This window comes from Spermophilus citellus (assembly GCF_964194105.1).
Source record: "Spermophilus citellus genome assembly, chromosome: 5".
NCBI lineage: Eukaryota > Metazoa > Chordata > Mammalia > Rodentia > Sciuridae > Spermophilus > Spermophilus citellus.
The window spans coordinates 162741874-162762387 of record NC_138186.1 but is presented as its reverse complement, the minus strand read 5'-3'; the positions used below and the strand labels follow the sequence as shown (position 1 = coordinate 162762387).

Below are 20514 nucleotides of genomic sequence, written 5' to 3'. Positions count from 1 at the left end.
GACTGCAATCATGTAGAAAATGAATGGGGTATAAAGTACAAGAGGACAATTTAATAAAACAAGCTTTCTTTTCTTATGAAATCTTTGAAGAAAGGAATCACTAGACAGAGACCCGCCTTGTATTTACCCAGGTCAGGAGGCATGTCAGCATGCTGATTGCCTGTGGCAGGCAGTCCTTAATTAGAAATTCCTTGAATCCAGTAGGTGCTTCCCAAGACAAAAAGGCAAAGTGATTGAGAAGGGTGACCCTCTTCAGCACACACGTCCAGGCTCAGGTGACTGCAAGGAGTCACCGGCTAATGGCAAAGAGGAAAATGACCATGAGGGGCTGCTGGATTTTGAATGAGAGTCTGTCCATCACAATAGTAGTAAGTGTCATTTTTGTCAGTTTGCCTTAAATGTACATACTCAAGAGACTGATTGTTGGGAGGACTTGGATAGAGACCTTAGAAGTCTTGAAACATCACTTCAGTTAAAAAGACTAAAACTTGCTAGAAAAAATGCAGCCGATGTATTTAATTTATCCTTATAGAATCGTGCAAAGTTGTTTTCCGACTGAGTTCATTTTTAATTATTTTTAAAGTCAAGTGGTTTGTTTTCGAATAATATATGAGGGTTTCTCTAAATCAAGTGAAGTCTTTGAATTAGTCTATGAAATTGGAATGTTTCTAGAGCACCTTAAAAGATTTCCTCCTTGTTGTCTGCCAAGCCATGTTAAGAAGGTTTTGTAGTTTTCGTTAAATTATTGGAGGTTGACCTAGGTGTCTAAAACCAAGTTCATCACTCTTTACCATAGTGATCTCTGCCAAAAACTGACCTGTGAGAAATAAATACGTGGAGCAATTCTGATTAATATGGAGATGCTCTTTGTTTCATCTCAAAAGAATGAGTAATTCTAAGTGGAGGAAAGGTTGAAGATAGCATTGATGGGTTCTCTTTTCGTTCAACTCTAGGTCTTATGGCTGGGAGTGAATTTATATCTGTTTATCGATACTTTCCTTTGGTATGAAGAGGAGGAGTCTTTCCACTACACCCGAGCCCTGCTGGGCGTAAGTAGAGTTGGCCTTAGGCATTATTGTTCCAGAGAGCATCCTGTTGTTTCAGTCTCCCTCGTCTTCATAGTGTCTTTTTTTGTGTCTTCACCTATGGACAGTCGACTTTGGCGTGGGCACGAGCATCGGCACTGTGCCTGAATTTTAACTGCATGCTAATTCTGTTACCTGTCAGTCGGAACCTGATTTCATTCATGAGAGGAGCAAGCACCGTGAGTACTAAAATATTTGAAATCATCTAAGTTGTTACAACTTAACTAACATAGGGCTACTGAAAACAAACATGTACTTAGCCATACCCAGGAACCCTCCTTAAGCTTAGGTTTGTTTCTCTGCATGAGAGAAAAGAAGAGCTAAAGCTGAAAACCAGTTTCATGTGGCTTTGGCTTTTGCCATTGGCCTCCTTCGCAGCTCCACCTCTTCTGGGTACATTTGCTCCGTGGAGATGGAAGCATTACAACAGCTTGGCCTGGTACCGTTTCTGATTGAAAGAGGACAAATATACAGTTGAGATGAACCACCCAGGAGACATCTGAGTTCTTACCCAAACACAATCATGGTACATGAATCTCAGTACGTAGATTTCAACATCTCCCTGGCATATTGGGATATTTCCTAATTATAGTAGCATCATGGCACTGAGTACCTTAACTGTGTTCCATCTGAAACAGAATAACATACGGAAAATGAGGCCTTTGATAACCTTTACATCATGATCAGTTTATTTTCATAATCATTTTATGAATATTGGATATACATGCATATAGTGCCCTTCTGCATAGTGAGGAATAATTTATAGATTACTTAAACCCCATGGATGAGGATGAAGGCCATCACCTCCAGTTTCTAAATAAAGAAATTGCATTCAAGCATGCATAGAGAACCCTTATTCGAGAGTTGTTAATTATAGCCAGAAAACTACCAATTCAATAATTTTTATTGAGTTGAAATTTCAAGAAAGCAAATAATAATCTTTTGTTTTGCTGTATGACTAACTGCTGCTAACTTTCACGTCCTGTAGTCTCACCCTGAGAAATTTAGCAGCAGAACTGAGTCCTGCTCTCTTAACTCTTAAGACCAGGTTGTCACTGGGACCTTCCCCTGAATTGGGCTTTTACTTATTTGTTTTTATCTAGTGTTGCAAAGGACCCTGGAGGAGGCAATTAGACAAAAACCTCAAATTCCACAAACTGGTTGCCTATGGGATAGCTGTTAATGCAAGTAAGTACTTTTTAATTGCAAAATGGATTTTATGATACCTAATGTCAAACCTGATTTTAATCCCTCCATCAAGTCTCACCCTTAAGTAAAAGAAATCTTTACCATCCATCTGATAGATAAACCATATACGAATTTTTTTTTATTTCTGGATTATACTCTTATATAGATTGTTCCATACAACAACTTTAAATTTATGAAAGTTGGTGAGATTTCCTGTTCATTTGTAAATAGCTTCTCTTGTTGATAATTCAGAGACAAATACCTACTTGACAAATGAACACTTGTTATCAATGTAATTTACATCAGAAATAAAATTGACCTGTGCTCAAGCTTTCCTATACCAAATGGTATCAGAGACAGAAAAAAAAGAAAGGAAGGTCATGTGAAGGAGAGTACTGAGCTCAGTCTGAAGAGTACTGAGCCAGTGGATTTGTGAACTATCTTGAAGAGATGGGAATCTTTATTGGCATATAAAGTCCTGTTGTTATTATTATACTTCTAATTCAACAAGGCAAGGCGGCTGTCCCGTACAAATTAGCATCCCAGGCCAAGGTTAGACCCTGGTCAGGAAGAGAGAAAGCAGGGAAATCATCAACCGCATCGTGGTTTTGTTGGAAAACAGACACTGGAATAAAAGGCCATCAGAACAATAAAGAGTTATGATTCAGGACTGTTTCCCTCAAACTAATTTAACTATAAAATGTTTTCCTCATTTGTTTTTATCCTCTCATGCATAAAAAATAGCAGAGTAAAAGGAACACTCAAAACAAATGTGAATTTAATTAAGCAACAAGACATGACAGACGGTGCCCGAGTGCCAATTAACACAACTTTGGGTGTGCAGTGAGACATCAGGGGAAGATTCTCCCCATTGATTGTCTTCAACGCCAGATTAAACCAACCCGAGAAATGCTTTGCAGAGGGTCTTTGTGGTTTGTTAAGAGATAAGGGTACAAAGACATCATGTCCTAGAGAAAATCAACTGAGGGATGGGGGACAAAGAGCAAGGCTTATTCACCTGGTGACCCAGAGCCTGCAACTTTTGATGGATAAGTGAATGCATGAGGAATGGAGGTCAGGGAAGCAAATTTCAGCTTAGAAAGCAAGTCTTTTCCACACCTTGAAACTTATCTAAAATGATATTTAAAGCCCCCTCGGGGCATTGAGTTCTCTGTTGTGGGCAATGTCCAAGCAGAGGCCAGAAAGCTTGGTAGGCTCATCAGAAAAGGAATTCAAAGAATCTCTAGGCTTCCTTTAAAAACTTAAGAATCCTCATTTTTGTACACTGAATGTACACTGAATGTCTCCCGTGTGCAGGACACCCTGACAGCAGTTGCAGCCTTCTGAAACAAGGGTGGCCAGGGCTCTTTTACCATGGAGCATCCTTCAGTCACCAGAACCAGCAGCAGTCACTAGAACCCCATGATCAAGCTATTGAAAGCCCGGGCTAATGATTGGTTGTATGATCTCAGATTAAACTTTTTATGTCTTCTATGGAATTAAAAGAACGGTAATACAATTCATGCATCTCGATGAGATGTGCAGATTATTGCCAGGACTGGCACTTGCTGCTACTGCAATAAGATCAAACCCAAGCTCAGCAGCCTGGCAGTCGGATTCCACGGCCCCATCCGAGTCTCATACCATATCCCACTGGACTTTGCCCTCCAGAGCATTCTGCTCTGGCATTCCCTTTACCTGAAGTGCTCCACCTCTCCTTCATCATCCTCACTGGAGGATGTGTGTAACCCTGGGAGAAGTGCATCCACATATCACCATATCCTGGTCTACTTACCCAGGGTCGGCCCACTCCCCTCTAGACTGAGGTCACACTTCCTACCTCAGTTCGACAATCCTCAGATTCTGATGTGCCTTATGCACGTTGACTTCCCCCGTCCCTGTCACATAGCACATCCTCAACAGATGTGGTCAAACTGAGGATAAGTGGGATTTGGCAACAGACACGAGGTTGAAGGAACTACCGGGAAAGGTATAAGACCCAAGTACAAGAGTTGCTCAGAGAGCCAGGAGCAGCTTTGGGTGGATGAAACACAGAGAAGGGGGCATGAAGTGGCTCAAAATGACACCCATTGTTCAAGATAAGAAGTTCACATTCTGCTGCAACTATGGACAGCAGGACGTTCTTTCTCCCTCTTCCCTCACAAATCCCTGGAGAGCATCAAGCATTCTTCCCAGCCCACTTCCTCTTGCACCACCAGTGCTCGGCCAGGCTCCCAAACACCCCCCAGGCTCTCCCAGCAGAGTGGAAGCTGCATCTGAGAGCCGCGCGCCCCCTGGTCCACACCTCCATGGCAACCAGCGCGCTGCCGAGGTTTGCTTCCCAGGCAAAGGCAGGAAGGTGGAAAGAAAGCTCTCTGCTTCTCCCAAAGCCTGACAAAGCAATTATTACATTTCACATCAACTAAGCAACGCGGCTGGCAACTGTGCTTTTAGGGGGAAAAAAAAAAAAACAAGCTAAACCCTGGTTTCATAGCTACACCTTGCTTTCCACATTTTGTCCTTCTGGTGCATTCACAGGAGAGCAGCTGCAATGTCCCTGCGCTTATTTTATTAGCCTCGCCCATTATGCTGCTTTTCAAATAGTCGACTGGCTTAATAGAGGTGTGTAACCTTGGGAGAAGTGCATCCACATTGAAGTTTGCGTGCCAGACTCTAATTTCTCATCCGTTCCCCTCCAAGTTGAACTGCAGGCTTTAATTGGTCAGATCATTAAAGGATGTAATTAGAGACTGGTGGAAGCAGGCTAGGGAGGACGAGGGAAGAGGAGAAACAATGGTCTCTATGCAGTGACAGGAGCCCTTCCTCTTCTGGCTTCCTGCCTCCCTGCTTGCCTGCCTATGATAAGAGCTGCCGGAGCATCCTTCAAACACTAATAAATCATGCTCAGGCACCTATAACCCCACCGGTATAAAAATCGTACTTTCACAGCCTCTCCGTTCTTATTAATGTGGATCTTTCTGGATTCCCCGGTCCACGGCAGACCTTGAAGACCCCTCCAATTGAAAAGTAGTACTTTGAGCCTGAGCTTCCATCAAAGGAGGCTGTAAATAGTGACCTAGGCAGCTCTTTCCAGCAAATTCCACGGCTTGTGTCTGCCAGGTTTCAGGGGTGCGCAATTACCCTGAGTGCAGTTTCTGATGAGTTGCTAAAATTAGTTTACAAACATCAATAAACAGAACAGGGCAACTTGAGAGCAGAGAGCTCAGGATAAAGGTTCTGGAAAAAAAAAAAAAAAAAAGATTTGGAGGCCCCTGAGGAAGAGAAGAGCACCAACAGCCCCAGTTCTTCAGGGCCCGACCCCCAAAGAATTGCTACTACCCAGTTCTGCTGGAGGGACTGGGAACCCCAAAGAGGCTCCACCCGCAGTCCGGCCCAACAGGATCTAATTCAATTCACAAACACAGCAGGCACAGGGTGCCAGAGTCAATGGGTCTTCCTGCAGAAATCAGACCGCAAATTCCAAAGTCTGGCTGCAGAAGTGCATTCAGGATTTGTCCTGGTCCCTGTTTCCAAAGGCTGCTTAATTAGGAGGTGACTAACTCCAAAATGACTGTTATCACTGACGGGCAGGCAGAGAGACAGCTAGAACTGACCACACTTCCAAAATTCCCCTCTGTTATGTGTCCTTTGATCTTCAGAAAAATAAGAAGGAATGAAAGAAGGTAAAAGAACTATCTCAGGGCAGCTGGCTCTAATTGTAGCCTTTATGATTTTTTTTTTTGTTGTTGTTGTTGTTCACTGTTCAGTAAAAGCTCCTTATTTGAACTCAGAAGTTCACGCGCCAATTAAATGTGCATGTGTAGTATTTCCAAGATTGCTACTGTCTTTTAAAAGTACTTTGGTGAGAAAATAAAATTGTAGAAAGACCCAGTTATAGCACCTTTTAGCCTGGAGCATTTGGGTGGGTTATGCATCTCAGTTTTTTGCTTTTGTTTTTTGGGATTTTTTTGGTTTGGTTTTGTTTTTTGTTTTTGTTTTTGTTTTTTACGCTGGGGATCAAACCCAGGGCCTGTCCCATGCCAGTCCAGGTGTTCCACCACTGAGCTACAGTCCTGGCCCCTGCATCTTGGCTCTTCTAAGGAGAGTAGAGCAGTGTGTACTATGGAAAGTCCACAAGGACAACAGAAAGAGCTCCCCTGTGTAGTTGATTCCACTGGATTTACTGCAAGACTGACAAGTCCCATCTAAACCAGCGCTGACTTTGAAAACTATATAAAACATGAATTTCACATTTGCATTATTACTCTAATAGTAGTCTGAAGGTCCTTTTTGGATCTTAAACATCCCTGTTTAACTTCAGAGAAAGATTCAGAGCTACATAGCTGGAAGGAAGTGAAGATATACTGTAGTTTCCTCCAATCCACCCACTTTACAGATTAAAAAAAAAAAAACAGGGCTTAACGAAATTAGATAACACCTCCATGTTCTTTGTGCTGCATGCGAACAACAAATCTAATATGTGAAATGATCCTGACGACTGAGAGAGAAAAGTCAAGCCATACCAGCATTTTATCACATCTTTTGAGCAACTGCCACCATGACATAGGTAGCATGGTTATTCGTATTTTAAAAGAGTGAAATGTATAAAAGAGACAACAGAAAATAAAATGTCTGAAAAAAGAACAAGAACAACACCTCCCCTGGCATCTCTGAAGTCCCAGCAGCCCTGGATTGAGTAGCTGGCCTATCTTTATTTCTGAGCCAAGATCACAATAACATTAGGATCTGATCTAAAAGGAAAATAAAATGTTTAGAAAAACAAAAATGGGCATACATAGTTTTCACTCTGAGAGTTCCTGAGATAGATAAAATATCCCACCTTTTATCTTCTGCCTTGTAAAGCAAAAACAAAATGGAGGCGCTGAAGCAAAGAAACACTGAAGAAACGAATTTCAAATACATGAAAAATACCGAGGAGAGTGATTTTCAGCCTGTTCCCTCAGAAGCCACCTCTTGAAAAGTGTCCTGGGCTCTCTTATCCTACTTCATTAGATTCTTCAGCTCTGTTAGGAGAGACCTGGCAATAAGAATAAATAAATAGTTCAATATCTTTGTTCATTCAATCCACACACTTAAATTTAGTTTAACAGTGTCAAATCCTCATGTGGAAATCAATCTAATAGAAAACAGATTGTGATCAACAGCTCATTACATGGGGGAGGAATGCTATAAAAACAGAAGAATATAAGAGAATTTATTCCATATTCTCTTTCTGACTGTCCCCTGTGGATTGTGCAATAGTACACTGGTCACTTATTTTATTTTAATCTGAAGTTTGGTTTCTATTTCTATAAAATGGGAACAGCTCTAGTCACTCTACAGTGCCTTAGTGTTTGGTGGGAGAATCAGAAATAGGAGGAGGAGGGAAAATCAGAAATAGGAGGAGTACCCGGGTATCTCAAGTGATAGGCAAAGGGGCAGTTACACCAGCTCACAATAAGGACACCAAATGTCACCATCGGTCATCAGCCTTAATTAAGAATGGTAGATTAGGGGCATCAGTAAGCCATTCACAGAGCTTTACCTAAACTTGTGGGAGAGCCCCGTTCTGAGAAAACAGTAAGGCAGAGCAATATATTTTTAGTCCAAAAAGCAGTAAAGCCTATATGTCAAAAGATGGGGCCCTGAAGTCACATAAACGGGGTTTTATCTCACCTTTGCCATGAACTTTTTGAACACTGGTCTATACAACAGGACTAAAACTAATCCCTGAGGGTTAATCGTATGATATGCCTATGCATTTCTAACAACGCCTGGTGTAGAGTAGACATTCAAATATGAGAAATACCACCTGTTTTTAACAACTCTGAGGTTATTATCAGAAAATAGTAATTAGAAATGCTGGACTGTTAGGGTCTGTAAACAAGTCAGGATGGCACCTGGCATTTTGCAGAGGGAGTGGTTTGTGAAGTAACGCCAGCGAGCCATTAAGTGTGGAGATTCCTTATTGGTTGACTGCTGTATCTAGTTTATGTTAATTAAGATAAGCTGTGGGGAATGTATATATACCCCTCCTGTGCTACAACAAACGGCTCCCACTCCTGCTGTATCAAGGTACACAAGTTGCTCGTCACCCCCCGGTAATTTTGCTGCAGCCGGACTGCGGCACTGGACAATGTGTGTGTTCAAATTGGCAAACAGTTCCCAGTGTATGTACAGCATTTTGGAAGAGATGGCTACTGGAGGAGCTTTTCTGGCTTTGTGGCTGTTGAGGCTAAACGAGGCAGCTCTCTCATAGCCACGGCCACATGTCAACAAAGCTCATGTATTAGTCCATTATCCATTACTGTAAAGAAACAGTAAGGCTGGGTGCTTTATAAAAAAAAAAAAAGAGAGAGAGACGCATTGGCTCACCATTTTGGAGGTGTAAATTCCAAACAACATGGTGCTAGCTCTGGCACGAGCCCTATTGCTGCATCACCTCGTGGCAGAGGCACCAGGGCTGGAGCACACAGAAAGAGAGAGCAAGCAATGGTGAGACAGGAAGCCAGACACAGGGAGCCACCAGTGAGACCTCTGACTAGGCCCCACCTCTTAAAGGGCCCTCTCCACATTGTCACACTGGAGACCACGCTTCTAATACACACACCTTTCCCCAAACTACCCCCAAACCATAGCAGCACATAGGAGAAAATATACTCTCTTCAGTGCAAACCTCACTGAATTCACAAACAGGCAACAAACATCGTAAATGCAGAAGCACTATCATATGCCTTGCTTTCCTTGGTGAGTCTCAACTAAAAGTAATGTTTGATTTGATTTCAAACTTATTAAAGCCTGAAGAAAAATGTGCTAGAAATATATGCCAGCAGATATACGTCTCTAGTCAATCTTGAATCCATTGATTTCCTGACCCTTTCTTTATCCCTTCTACCTTTCTATAATATCACAGCCACTGAGAAAATAATTATTAAGTACTTGCTGGTGCTAAGCAATGGGCCACACACAAAAGTTTTAAGGAGGACTAAGTCTCGAAGAGTCAAAGTCCTTTGGGGACACAAACATAAATAAACACAACAATCATTTCTGAGAAATCGTGTAATCAAAATATCAGCTGTGCCTATGGAAGTGGAGAATTTATAACAGAAAACAACTTTCTGAATTAGGTCTTAAAGCATGAGTAAAACTTTGCAAGGCAGAAAAGGCAATAGTTCTGATAAAAAAGACTAGGGTAACAGAAAATCTCTTCTAAATAGAAAATGGCATTTCTAAATAAATATGTGATTAGGACCACAGGGACCAAAATGACACCAATATTCTAGAATTTTCTGCTGGTCGCATTTGCCTCTTCTCTTATGCACCTCCACCTACAGTAGACAACCATGGAGAATCTCATAATTCACCCACAACTGGTATATACTATAATAGAAGAGAGAGAGAGAGAGGAGATATCAACTGGGGAATTGCCTATATCCCAATCCCAGGAAATGAGTCCTCCACTGAGTCTGATCACAAAGGCAGGTATCAACCAGCTCCCCAGCTGGGGTTCCAGAGCAAAAGCATGCAGTTGTCTAGACACTGTGATTGCTGGCTGCCCGGAAGATTTCACAAGACAGGTGGAGGAACATCAGACCCAGAATCCTCAGCCATCTAGATAATTCTGTGTCCCTGATCTTATTCACCCATTCTCAAAACTAGAAAGCACAGAATTTACTTTTCAAGAATATGGAGAGGGTATTTTAGTTCCGTAAATACTGGTGTATTTCAATACAGTAGGACTAATACATTCAACTACATGAGACATGTGGATATGTATACCTATACGTAAATGCTAAAATGTATACAGGAAGGAATGGACAATATAATGTCTGAAAGAGAACAAAATCAATATATCCTGGTATCATTCACGTATATCATTAAATATATCAGAGTGTATGAGGAATTCCAGAGGAATGCTTTCTGCCTTCTTAAGAAATTTCATACTTTTATCTACATGCACACGTCTTCTTTAAGAATTATATCTTATATATAATTATGTTGTGATATCATAAGAACTATTCCACTTCTAGAGACTTTATGTTTAAAATTGTTATGTTGAATTGAGAATTGCTTTCTTTCTCAACATAACTGAAACGAATGTGGTGAATCACACACCATTTTCAGAAGCATTTGATCCACTCTATTCAAGACACTGGGAAAGATGCATAAATGAATCAATTTTCCTTGGGGAGTGTGAAAACCAGAACAGAGAAACTTGATCACAGGGGCATGGCATTTCTGAGTAACTACAAAGGACAAAATCCATACGTTGCATGTCCTATGTCATCTCCTCATCCTCAGCCATCCACATTGTGGCCCATTTGTTCAACCTCGAGCGCTACCACTTGAGCCAGTCGGAGGATGCGGAGGGACTCCTGGCAGCACTTTCCAAGCTTGGAAACACCCCAAATGAGAGCTACCTCAACCCTGTCCGGACCTTCCACACAGTGAGTTCCAGTTTCCCATTTGAAAAATCCTTCCTTATCTCATCCCTTTATCAGGAAAAAATATATTTCAATAGCTTTTAATACAAGATCTGGAGAGAAGACGTTTATGCCAAACATTAGTATCGTTTTCACCTTTTTAAACTTATTTTTTCAACCATTAATGTTCCTGGGAGGTTATGAGCAAAGCGAAAAACATGCCAATTAATTAATTTGTAGTGAAAATATATAGGTTGTACTTAAGAATGTAGTCACCTAATGTAAAAAACTAATATTTTAAAATTCAAAAGCAGCTCATGATCAGTTTTTTTTCCCACTGATGTTAGACTCATAAAGAATGTGAGTCCTATCTAAATGCAGAGATTATAAATTGGATGTCTTCATTTTCAATTTGCAAATTGTTTTCTGGATCCCTTCTCCTACACCTCATATTTTGGCCCACATGAAAACAGGCACTAGGTAAAGAAGCTAATTTCATAATGAGACCTCCATGGCTAGTGACCCCACTGATGCTAATAACCTATATGCACAGAGTGGCAGCACCTGTGGGGAGGAAAAAAGGAAACCCCAAATGTAGACACACCCATTACCCTTAGAGAAAAGGACAATCCTTCCTCCAGAACTCTTCCTTTGTGGTTGACCCCAACTCTTTTCCACGTACTCCCATACTGCAATATGTGTCCAACATGGTGACCGTGTTAAAAGGTCTATATTTTCCAAGAAAAGGCTTTGAAGGCAACACAACGCAGCAGTAGAAATCTCTCTGTTGTTATCTGGGCCATCTCCATGAGTGACCATTTCACTCATACAGATTTACTGAAGGGAGGAAAATTCAAAATCTGTTTTGGGAGTGATTCTCCCATGTTAAACTCCTAATTACCCTAAGATGATAATTCAATATCGAGCCATTGATCAGGTTGAGTTCCTTTGCTCACTTGACAGCAGTTAGAAGCACACATTTCACAGTGACAAATCAAAACTGCACATATCCTAAGCACGTGGGCAGACCTCTCCCATCACTGTGCACCCACGGATGCTAACCCATTTCCCCCCTAAAGCTCCAGAAAATCCAGTGCTACACAAATATAAGAATAATTATCAACATTTTTAAAAGATCATATAATAAATAGAATACATGATAAGTAACTTTTAAAGCAATTGAACAAAATAATTAACACAATTACTTTTACATTTTTTAAGCAATATACTATGTAGGCACTAACTAAGCTCAGAAAGCCCTCTAAGTTGGGGTGTTTGGAGAGAGAAGATATCAATTACACAAAGTGTATTACACAGCAATTGGGAAGAAAAGGAGTGGGACTGCTTTAGAGGATTCATTGCAACTCAAACCAGTCTATAAACATGTTTCGAGAAAAGAGGAAATTTGCCTTAATAGTCAAAGAAGGATGATTTGAAATTAGCACAGCATATGCTGGAAATGGATTTCAAGTATACCTGCAAAAACCTCCTTTAAATGTTTTAGCCAGACCCCTTTCAATTTTATTTTCACTCTTTGCCTTGTGAGGAAAAAATAAACAATGGAGAAGTCCCTGTCCAAATTACCTTCGGATCTCAAAGCAGCCCAAATTAATGAGGTTTTACTGACAAAAGATATAGTGTGAGTTTATTGAGCTCATGGTCGGCTCAGCGATAGTAGCACAATGTATGAATACTAATGACTGGGCAGGAATATGGGAAACTCGCAATGAAAACCAAACGCCTTCTGCTTCATATTCTAAAAGGCTATTTAACTGTCCCTTGCACTCTTGGGTCAGAATTCAGGCCTTTTGGGAGTATCCACCAGAAAAGAATAGCTGTACCTTTATTGATCACCTAGGATTTACCAAGCCTTATTTCAGGCCCCCTAAGGTGGCGTGAAAGAAATGCAAGTCATGGTCTTTCCAATTAAAAAGCAAGAGCTAGGAAGAACTACCAGGGGAACAGAGTGTGCAGCTGCTGTATTAGGAATGCCCCTAAGGGACTTCTCAAAAAAAAAGTGTTTATTAATGTTAAAATGCAATTAAGCATGGTGATCCACATTTTTTTATTTTTAAAATTAAAAACTTAACCACATGGATTGACTTGCTATATTATATCTTAAAATGCTCTCTTTATATTTTATGCTAATGTCTACCCAATACAGTAAGTTGGACATGAAAATTAATGTATATAAATGGGAAAAAAATGTAGTTAATGATATGGCACTTCATAAAATTCGAGCTAAGCACAGGGGAAGAAGGAAGGGTGAGGGAACTCATTTCTCGAGTTGTTCCCAGATCTTATCCAGCTAATATGTTTCTAAGCACAACATTGGGAATGGCTCTTTTCTTGGACCTTCAAGTATTGATTCTAAAAACTACAAAGTGCATGAGGTATTAATGTCGTGGCATCCGTTTCTGTTAGAACACAACCACTGGGCTGCTGTCGACAATAGCAGGCGTTACGGGCCTGGTGCTCTCTCTGGCTTTGGTCTTGATCATGACCTCTTCAACAGAGTTCATCAGGCAGTTCTCCTATGAGCTGTTCTGGCACACGCACCATCTTTTCACCATCTTCTTCATCAGCCTGGCTGTCCACGGGGCAGGGTAAGTCCAAATTATGTTCAGCATGTTCAGGTTATTATCTCCATGAATGTCAAAATCTTTGAAAGTCCTTCTAATAAAGGAACACAATGTGCGGTGACAACAGGACACATATTAGACACATATTAAGTGTGAAAATGCACGCCCACTGTGGCCAATTTCTCTTTGTGATACTGAAAATAAGTCACCTAGGTAGAGAAGTATTTTATTTATTTTTCCAAGCTCACTCGGTTAGTGAGTCTTGACATGTTTATGAGATTCAGAAATTCTAATGAATGCTGGGTGACAGCAGATCTGTTTCATTCTGTACCTGTTTCTGCAATCCAATTTATGTGGGATTAGTCAGGAGATATATTTTTTGACATCTGGATTTCACTTCTGCTTAGCCAAATCCATCAACTAGGCAGACCGGTGTGCAGGAGAGCACAGAGCGTTTGAGATGACCAGCCAGACCTGGGCTCCAGAGATCAACTCTACCCCTATTTAGCAGAGTGACTGGGCACAAGTGTTTTGAGTTTTCTGAGTCTTAGTTTCCCCATGTGACCTCTCAGATACCTCTTTGCCCAGACATCCTATGAGATTTATTCTGGCATTCAGCACCTGCAGAGTGTTGACCCTCACAGAGAAGCTGGACCAGCACCTGAAGTATTCAAGGGTGCACAATGTACCCACCTGTACGGTGTCAGTTCCTTAATGACCTGAATTCACTAATTGCTGTCTACAAATGAGCTTGCCCTTTTTATTCATTTCATCGACTGGTGTTTTTCCCCCATTGGATATCCATCTGCAGGATCAATTTGACCCTGATGACAATCTTGAAAGTAGAAAAGGTAAGGGTGTCCCCTTTCATAAGGAGAAATCCAGTGGCACTTAAGGTCCCAGGTGAATGAATGGCAGAGTCAGACCTAGGGCACCAATCCTTAGGGAATTAAACCTCTATTTTTAAAATATTTTTTAGCTGTTGATGGGCCTTTATTTATTTATTTATATGTGGTGCTGAGAATCGAACCCAGGGCCTCACACATGGTAGGCAAGTGCTCTACCCCGGAGCCACAACCCCCTGCTTTTAAGAAGCCCTTGAAGAACGAACAGACCCTCGATTTTTTAAGGCTTACCTTCGTCCTCCAGAAACACACGACAGGTGGTGGTGCAAACAACTCTTGGCTCTTCCTTGGTCCCGACTAGCTGAACACCTTCTTTCACTCCGGTTTCTCCCGCCTGTGCCCCTGCAGAGCGCGCACCCGAGGGGCTGGACCCCAAGGGCTCAGCTTCTGCGCAGACGCAGAAGAGCAGGTGCGCAACCCCACCCGCCTGGCCTGGGAGGGCAGCACCTTGGCGATTCGGTGGTCCCCTTGGGTCCCCGAGACAGCTCTTTTAGATTCGCACCTTAGCAAGTCAGCTGTCCCCTCCAAACTCCCTCCCTATAGGAGATGCTCCTTCCTGCCCAGGCCCCACTTCTCGAAGGGGTGACACTTTCACGCTGCCTCTGCCTCATTGCAAGCTGCCGTGTCCAGCTGCTTGTCTGACATGCACACATTGTGCACACACTGTGCACACATTATACAAGAAGGGGTACCCCTGGGGGTGTATTTTACACTAACAGAGTGCCCTTCCCACTGCTAATCCTTATATCCTGGTCAACCTTCCTTTTTATGCTGGTAACAGGTTAAAGACTTTCTATTTTGTTTCAGCTTTAAAGTGTCTGCCGTTGGCTCTTGGGAGTGTGCACATCTCAACCTTCCTATTTATTTGTACTTAGGGCAGACAGAGTGGAGGGTGGGGCCCAGTGTTCCATCCAGAGATGTCAATTCTGCCTTCTTCCGATGCCCAGCTCTTACCCCCGCGGCACCTTGGGAGGCTCTTTCTATCCATATCCATGGGTGTGTAGAAATCCTCTTCCCAGAAGTCACCCCTCTAATCCGTGTTCCCTGGTCCACACCCTGCTGCACTGTAGAAGCAGTGGACTTCAGTGGGCAGTGTTTCATTGGAGATACTCTTTTGATATCCAAATAACATTTCAAGATGAAATTTTTTAGTCATTTTTACCTAGTTGAAAGGCTTATTTGGGGATAAGGGTTTCATTTAATCTTCTCAGCTTGAAGTGTTCTACAGCTACTGTTTACAGCAAAAGTAATTTGCAAATTCTATACAAAATGCCAAGTAAAAGCAGGATTACTGGAATGTGTTAAAGCCCACTAATCTACCTATTATGGGATGGCATAGATGGAGACGTTCAAAAACATTTTTTAAATGTTAAAGATAACTTCATTTGTAGAACCCTCTGGGGCCTAGTCTAGGAAACACTGTCTAAGGCCTGGCAATGGATGCGGTGACATTCACAGTGCCCCTCTTCTGGCTCCCATTCAGTGTTCACCCTTGCTATGTCTGGACATTATTTGCACCTGGAGATCAAAGCTTTGCTCATCAACTCGAAGGTGTGCTCTCAGGTTTGGATGACGTCCATAAAACAGACCCAGACAGAGACCAACACATCAGTTCTAACTGACCCCAAGCTCCTTCCAGAGGCATTATTGCTTCCTCCTCCCATGCCTTGTAATGCCAAAGGCTGTCCAGGACATGGATTTGTGTGACATACTAAAATCTCTCGGTCCAAGAGTCTATTTTTTATTGGCAAAATAAATCAGTGCATCTTATTCATAAACACTGAGGCACTACACAACCCCCAAATTATGTGACCTCAAAGTCTGGTGCTTTTCACTGTCAGTACGCTAGTGTGTGACCCCAGGAGCTAGAACCAAAGCAGTTTGTCAAAGGTCACTTGGTAGTACATTTGTGACAAATATAATAGAACAGAATTACAGGACTCTTCATCCAGCGCTTCATTCATGAAGGCTGCCTTCACTTTGCACTCTTAAATTTTATCAATACAGTCTCAAAGACATACTTCATAGTGACCTATTTTGACCCTGTCATACACTAAGCCTGCTAGTGCTCACTTGGGGGAAAAATAACCATTATTCAGGGCACTTCTTTTGGCTTCTTTACTTGAAAAGTTCTAAGTTCTCAGAAACAAACTAAGAAGGGTAGAAGTTAAATCAATCTGCAAAAGAACCAAATAGTACAAAGTTAGCCAATTAGCCCAAATCAGCAATCAGGATGAGATGAAACCTAATTAAATTCAACAGTCTACAAAAGGATGTGTTCAAACAATTTCCTTCATTATGAATTCTCTAATATAGACACTTTCAATTTAGCACAGGATACCACAGAGGGGCACTTCTTTTCTGGGATCTTCAAAGTTATCCAAAGCTTTTTAAATGCCTATTTTTAAAGATGCTGAGGAAAATGAGTGACAGCCCAAATTTTAAGCAATAGAATTGTTGATCCAGAGCCTGCTGTAAAATACATGAATCTTGTGGTATAACAAAACTGCACAAAATCAGTTTGACATTTGTGTGTGTGCTTTTTTTTTTTTTAATAAGTCAAATTATTCGAGGTCAAACTCCGGAGAGTCTCTTGCTGCACAATGTCACCTTCTGTAGAGACCGCTATGCTGAATGGCGGGCGACTGCCCTGTGCCCTGTGCCTCAATTTTCTGGCAAGGAACCTTCGGTAAGAATGAACCCAGGAGCTTTTAAAAATAACTGTCCCCACAGTTAAGATAACTAGAGCTTTTATATGCCTGAAAAAAAAAAAGAACAGCCCATGTCACCACTAGAGAAAGCCCGCTCTTTATTAAGTGTACTAATGGAGAAATCCAGTTAAGGATAATTTTAAAAGAGGTTTACTGCCAAAAGCACTCTGTTCGGCTTTGAAATGTGTTCTTCTACTTATATTTAAATATGGATGTCAGACATTGTGGGGATCCATAATAGCACAGTAACGGCTCTGGAGGAGTGAGCGTGTGCCTAACTACCTTCTGCCCTCCTGCTTCCTCGGCTGCCTGTCCCCCTGCATAGCTGCCTTCTCCACTCTGAGAATTAACAGCATCACTTCTCAACCTCAGATTGCTACGGCCAAGTGAGAACCAAACCCTCTTTATAATGTTGCCTGCTTGCTTTCTTCCTTGCTCCCTTCCTTTATTTCTTCCTTCCTACAGCTTTTGGGATTGAAAAATTGGGGCGTCCAATGCATTTCCTTCTTTTTTCTAATTAGGCTCTCATGGATGAAATGATAGCACTGTTATCCAAGAATAGACTTAATTAATTTGAGTAGATGGTAATGTCCATAGATCTCAAAAGTAAGATTTCTGAGTATGTTGCAGTCATTATAGTTGGTAGCATAAGAAAATAGAAATAATAATCCTATTTGGTCGCATCCAGGGTCTTAAAATGGTGCAAACCTTTGGGACAGCTGGGTGTTGCATGAGGGAAAATAATTAGAGCCAGTAGATTAAAACTAGGAGGAAACAAGTGTCCAAAAATAGGTAGCATAAACAGAATATACTAATATGCGAATGATGGGGATTTAGGAAATTAAGTCATCAACATCAGAAGAATATAAATAATAGCTTTTTGTTAAACCCTCAAAATATTAAATGAAGCACCAGGTTTTAAGGGTAAAACTACTGGGAGGAATGTTTAAAACTGAGACAACTGAAATAGATGTGCCCGTTAGACTGTGGTTCTTTTAATGGCCAGTATAGATTGTCTCTGTCTTAAACTCAACTCTCAGTAGCCACGATTCAGCCTGCATATTAATGAGGAACATGAATGCCTCTCTAAAATTTTCAGCTACAGCATCTCCATAAAAAAATCAATACTCTCCCACACCTCATGAATGCAGACCAGGGCCTGCTCCCAGCAGTGTATGCTGACATTAATTATCATTAAGAGGGGGGAACTTACCATCTCTCCGTTGACTCTCCCCTGCTACACCTCCTTGCACACCCAAACTCAGGGTGTCACTCTTTCCCATTACTTTTAATGGATCCTGATTCAAAGTGTGTGTGGGCTGTGCAATTACCGCTTGGCTGAACTGTACAATATTCTCTCTGATGTCTCATAGACTGAATCCGAAAGTCATCCCAAGGACAAGGAAGGGCTCCTGTGCTTCACTGCACCATGCCTTACCCAGTCTTTGCAAGACTCCATTTCTTTCTTTTTTCCTCTCTTATTTCAGTGGGTTCTCACAGTGTTTTTATCAGTAGAGTATTTGCCAGTTCACCTTCTGTGGTACACCGATCCCTACGTGGGGACAAAGAATGCTTTGTACATTCCCTTCATTCCCTCAGTTACACCTGGCCCTCCCCTCCCATGTGTCTGACTCCTCCTTTCTACCCCAAACTACCCGCACAAGGGGACTCCAGATTCCAGGACGGCTCATGCGATCCCATATCAAAAAATGCCTGGTCCTCCTTAGCCCAGGAAGCACCTCACTTCATTTAACCACAATATGAACCAGTAATAATCTTCAGGTGGACTTTTTTAATTACGACGGAATGATGTTAGTGGTGAGGGGGAGTTAATTCAGGCAACTTTTACACGTGGCTCTTGAGTGCTTGCATTTCACCAGACACAGGAATCAGAGCTGTGGTTCCTGCCCCGGGAGATCTTATTGTCTAGAAAAAGAGGCTATTCATAAACACACACATAAAATAAAATCAAAGCCAGCATGTTCTTATTTTCTGGTAGGAATGAAAAACCAGGAGTGAAAGCGGAGGAAACAAGTTTCATTACTGCTGCTTTTAAATCAACATAGTTTTATTTATATCATAAAATACTCACTGTACCATGACTTTCTGAGTATTTCCGAAGAAGGAAAAAATAATGCTGAGAATCCACACAGTATTTTAACATTAAAGAAACTCAGATGCTGCATAATTCTGCTCCTTTATTTCATAGATGGGGAAAAATTGGGGTCCAAGGAGTTTCCTATTCTCCCCTATGGTCTCCCCTATGGTCTGTCACGAAGGACATTCCCAGCAAAGCTACATCATGGAACCGGAGCTCCTGACCCTGTGGCTGTGACTTTTCCTCTCTGTACCCCTCAATGATTGCTTGGATCTCTGACCTTTCCCCAAGATCTATTGGTCAGGTCTCTGATGCTGTGTACAAGTACATAACCTCAGCATCACATTTATCTCTGTGAATAAAGCCAAAGCTTTGAGGGAGCTTAGATTAAAAAAAAAAAATTCTCCAACCATTCCCTGTTTTATGAAACAGAAAATTTGAGCATCATAAAGCCTGAGGCACAGGATGGGGAGGTGTAGTTCCAAGCGCAGAGCAGGCGCCACCTCACCATCCATCCCTCTTGCTCAGGAGTGTGGGCCCCCCTGTCTTCACTGTGCTTTGCCTGTCCTAGTCACCAAGGCCAGCCAGTCCCCTAAGGCTCTTCTCTGGCTGCATCTCATCCTGGCTCTTTCACTTCCAGGGGTTCCAGGAGTCTCACTGGGAAGGAAACTGGGCTATCTCCTCCCAGAGCAGTGCCTTTACTAGTAATGAGATGGATTGACAGCTTGTATTCTCCTTCCTGACTAATCATTAAAGGAAAAATAACCCATCCCATTTCATCACCTTGGAAATATCAGAGACTGTGGTTAATTTGACACTACCCAAGTGATGGATGTGAGTCTAAACATTCTAAAATGTGTATAGAAGATTATTTGTACAAATACATAAAGAATATGTATTTTCCAAATACCTTTCTAACCCCACATAGACAGAATTGCATTCTTGCAATTTCTGTAAATACCCAAAGCTGTTCTGTGAGCACTTCCTGGTTCACTCAAGCATTAGGAACCCAAGGTTGTATTTCCTGCATTCAAACCTGTCCTTCTGCCACTTCCTATCTCTTGCCTTGTCCTGATCATCTTTCCCACCTCCCCCGAGTCCAGGTGGACAAAGAGTTTTATTCTCTCTGCTAATCTGAACATGTTGCTGAACCCCACGGGGGCAGAAAAGAATAAGTGGGTCAAATTGCTCTGTTACCTACATACATGCATCCTTTATGAGGCACACAAGAGGCCACCAGGAAAGCAGCCAATAGGGTTGGTGCAGGAGAGAAGAGACACCATGCAGACAGAGCCAGAAATAACCAAAAAAGAAAGAAAGAAATCCAACAAGAAAGATAACTCAAAAGAGGTAAAATAATGCTAAAGAGTTTGTGATATGTCAACCCAAGAGACAGAGCAGAATAACCGATAAGTAAATAGTGAGTCATTAATGAGTGCATTGGTGAGGATTTAGAGAACCCTTGAGTTCAAAAGAAAGCAAGGCCCTTCCTGCTCCCAAGAGAGTAATGCTGAGTAATTCT

At 41.7% G+C, this 20514-nt stretch overlaps 1 protein-coding gene across 1 annotated transcript in view; it reads left to right on the top strand.

Annotated features, from left to right (window-relative positions):
- Positions 1–320: 320 nt before the first annotated feature.
- NOX3 (NADPH oxidase 3) overlaps positions 321–20514 on the top strand; it is a gene marked incomplete at both ends in the record, with an annotated part of 54164 nt that continues 33970 nt past the window's right edge. Inside the window, 7 exons of the mRNA XM_081295920.1 lie at positions 321–368; positions 954–1049; positions 1154–1264; positions 2189–2273; positions 10575–10720; positions 13121–13302; positions 16743–16872. Coding sequence (XP_081152046.1) covers positions 321–368; positions 954–1049; positions 1154–1264; positions 2189–2273; positions 10575–10720; positions 13121–13302; positions 16743–16872 — 798 coding nt within the window. The remainder of the gene's footprint in view (positions 369–953; positions 1050–1153; positions 1265–2188; positions 2274–10574; positions 10721–13120; positions 13303–16742; positions 16873–20514) is intronic.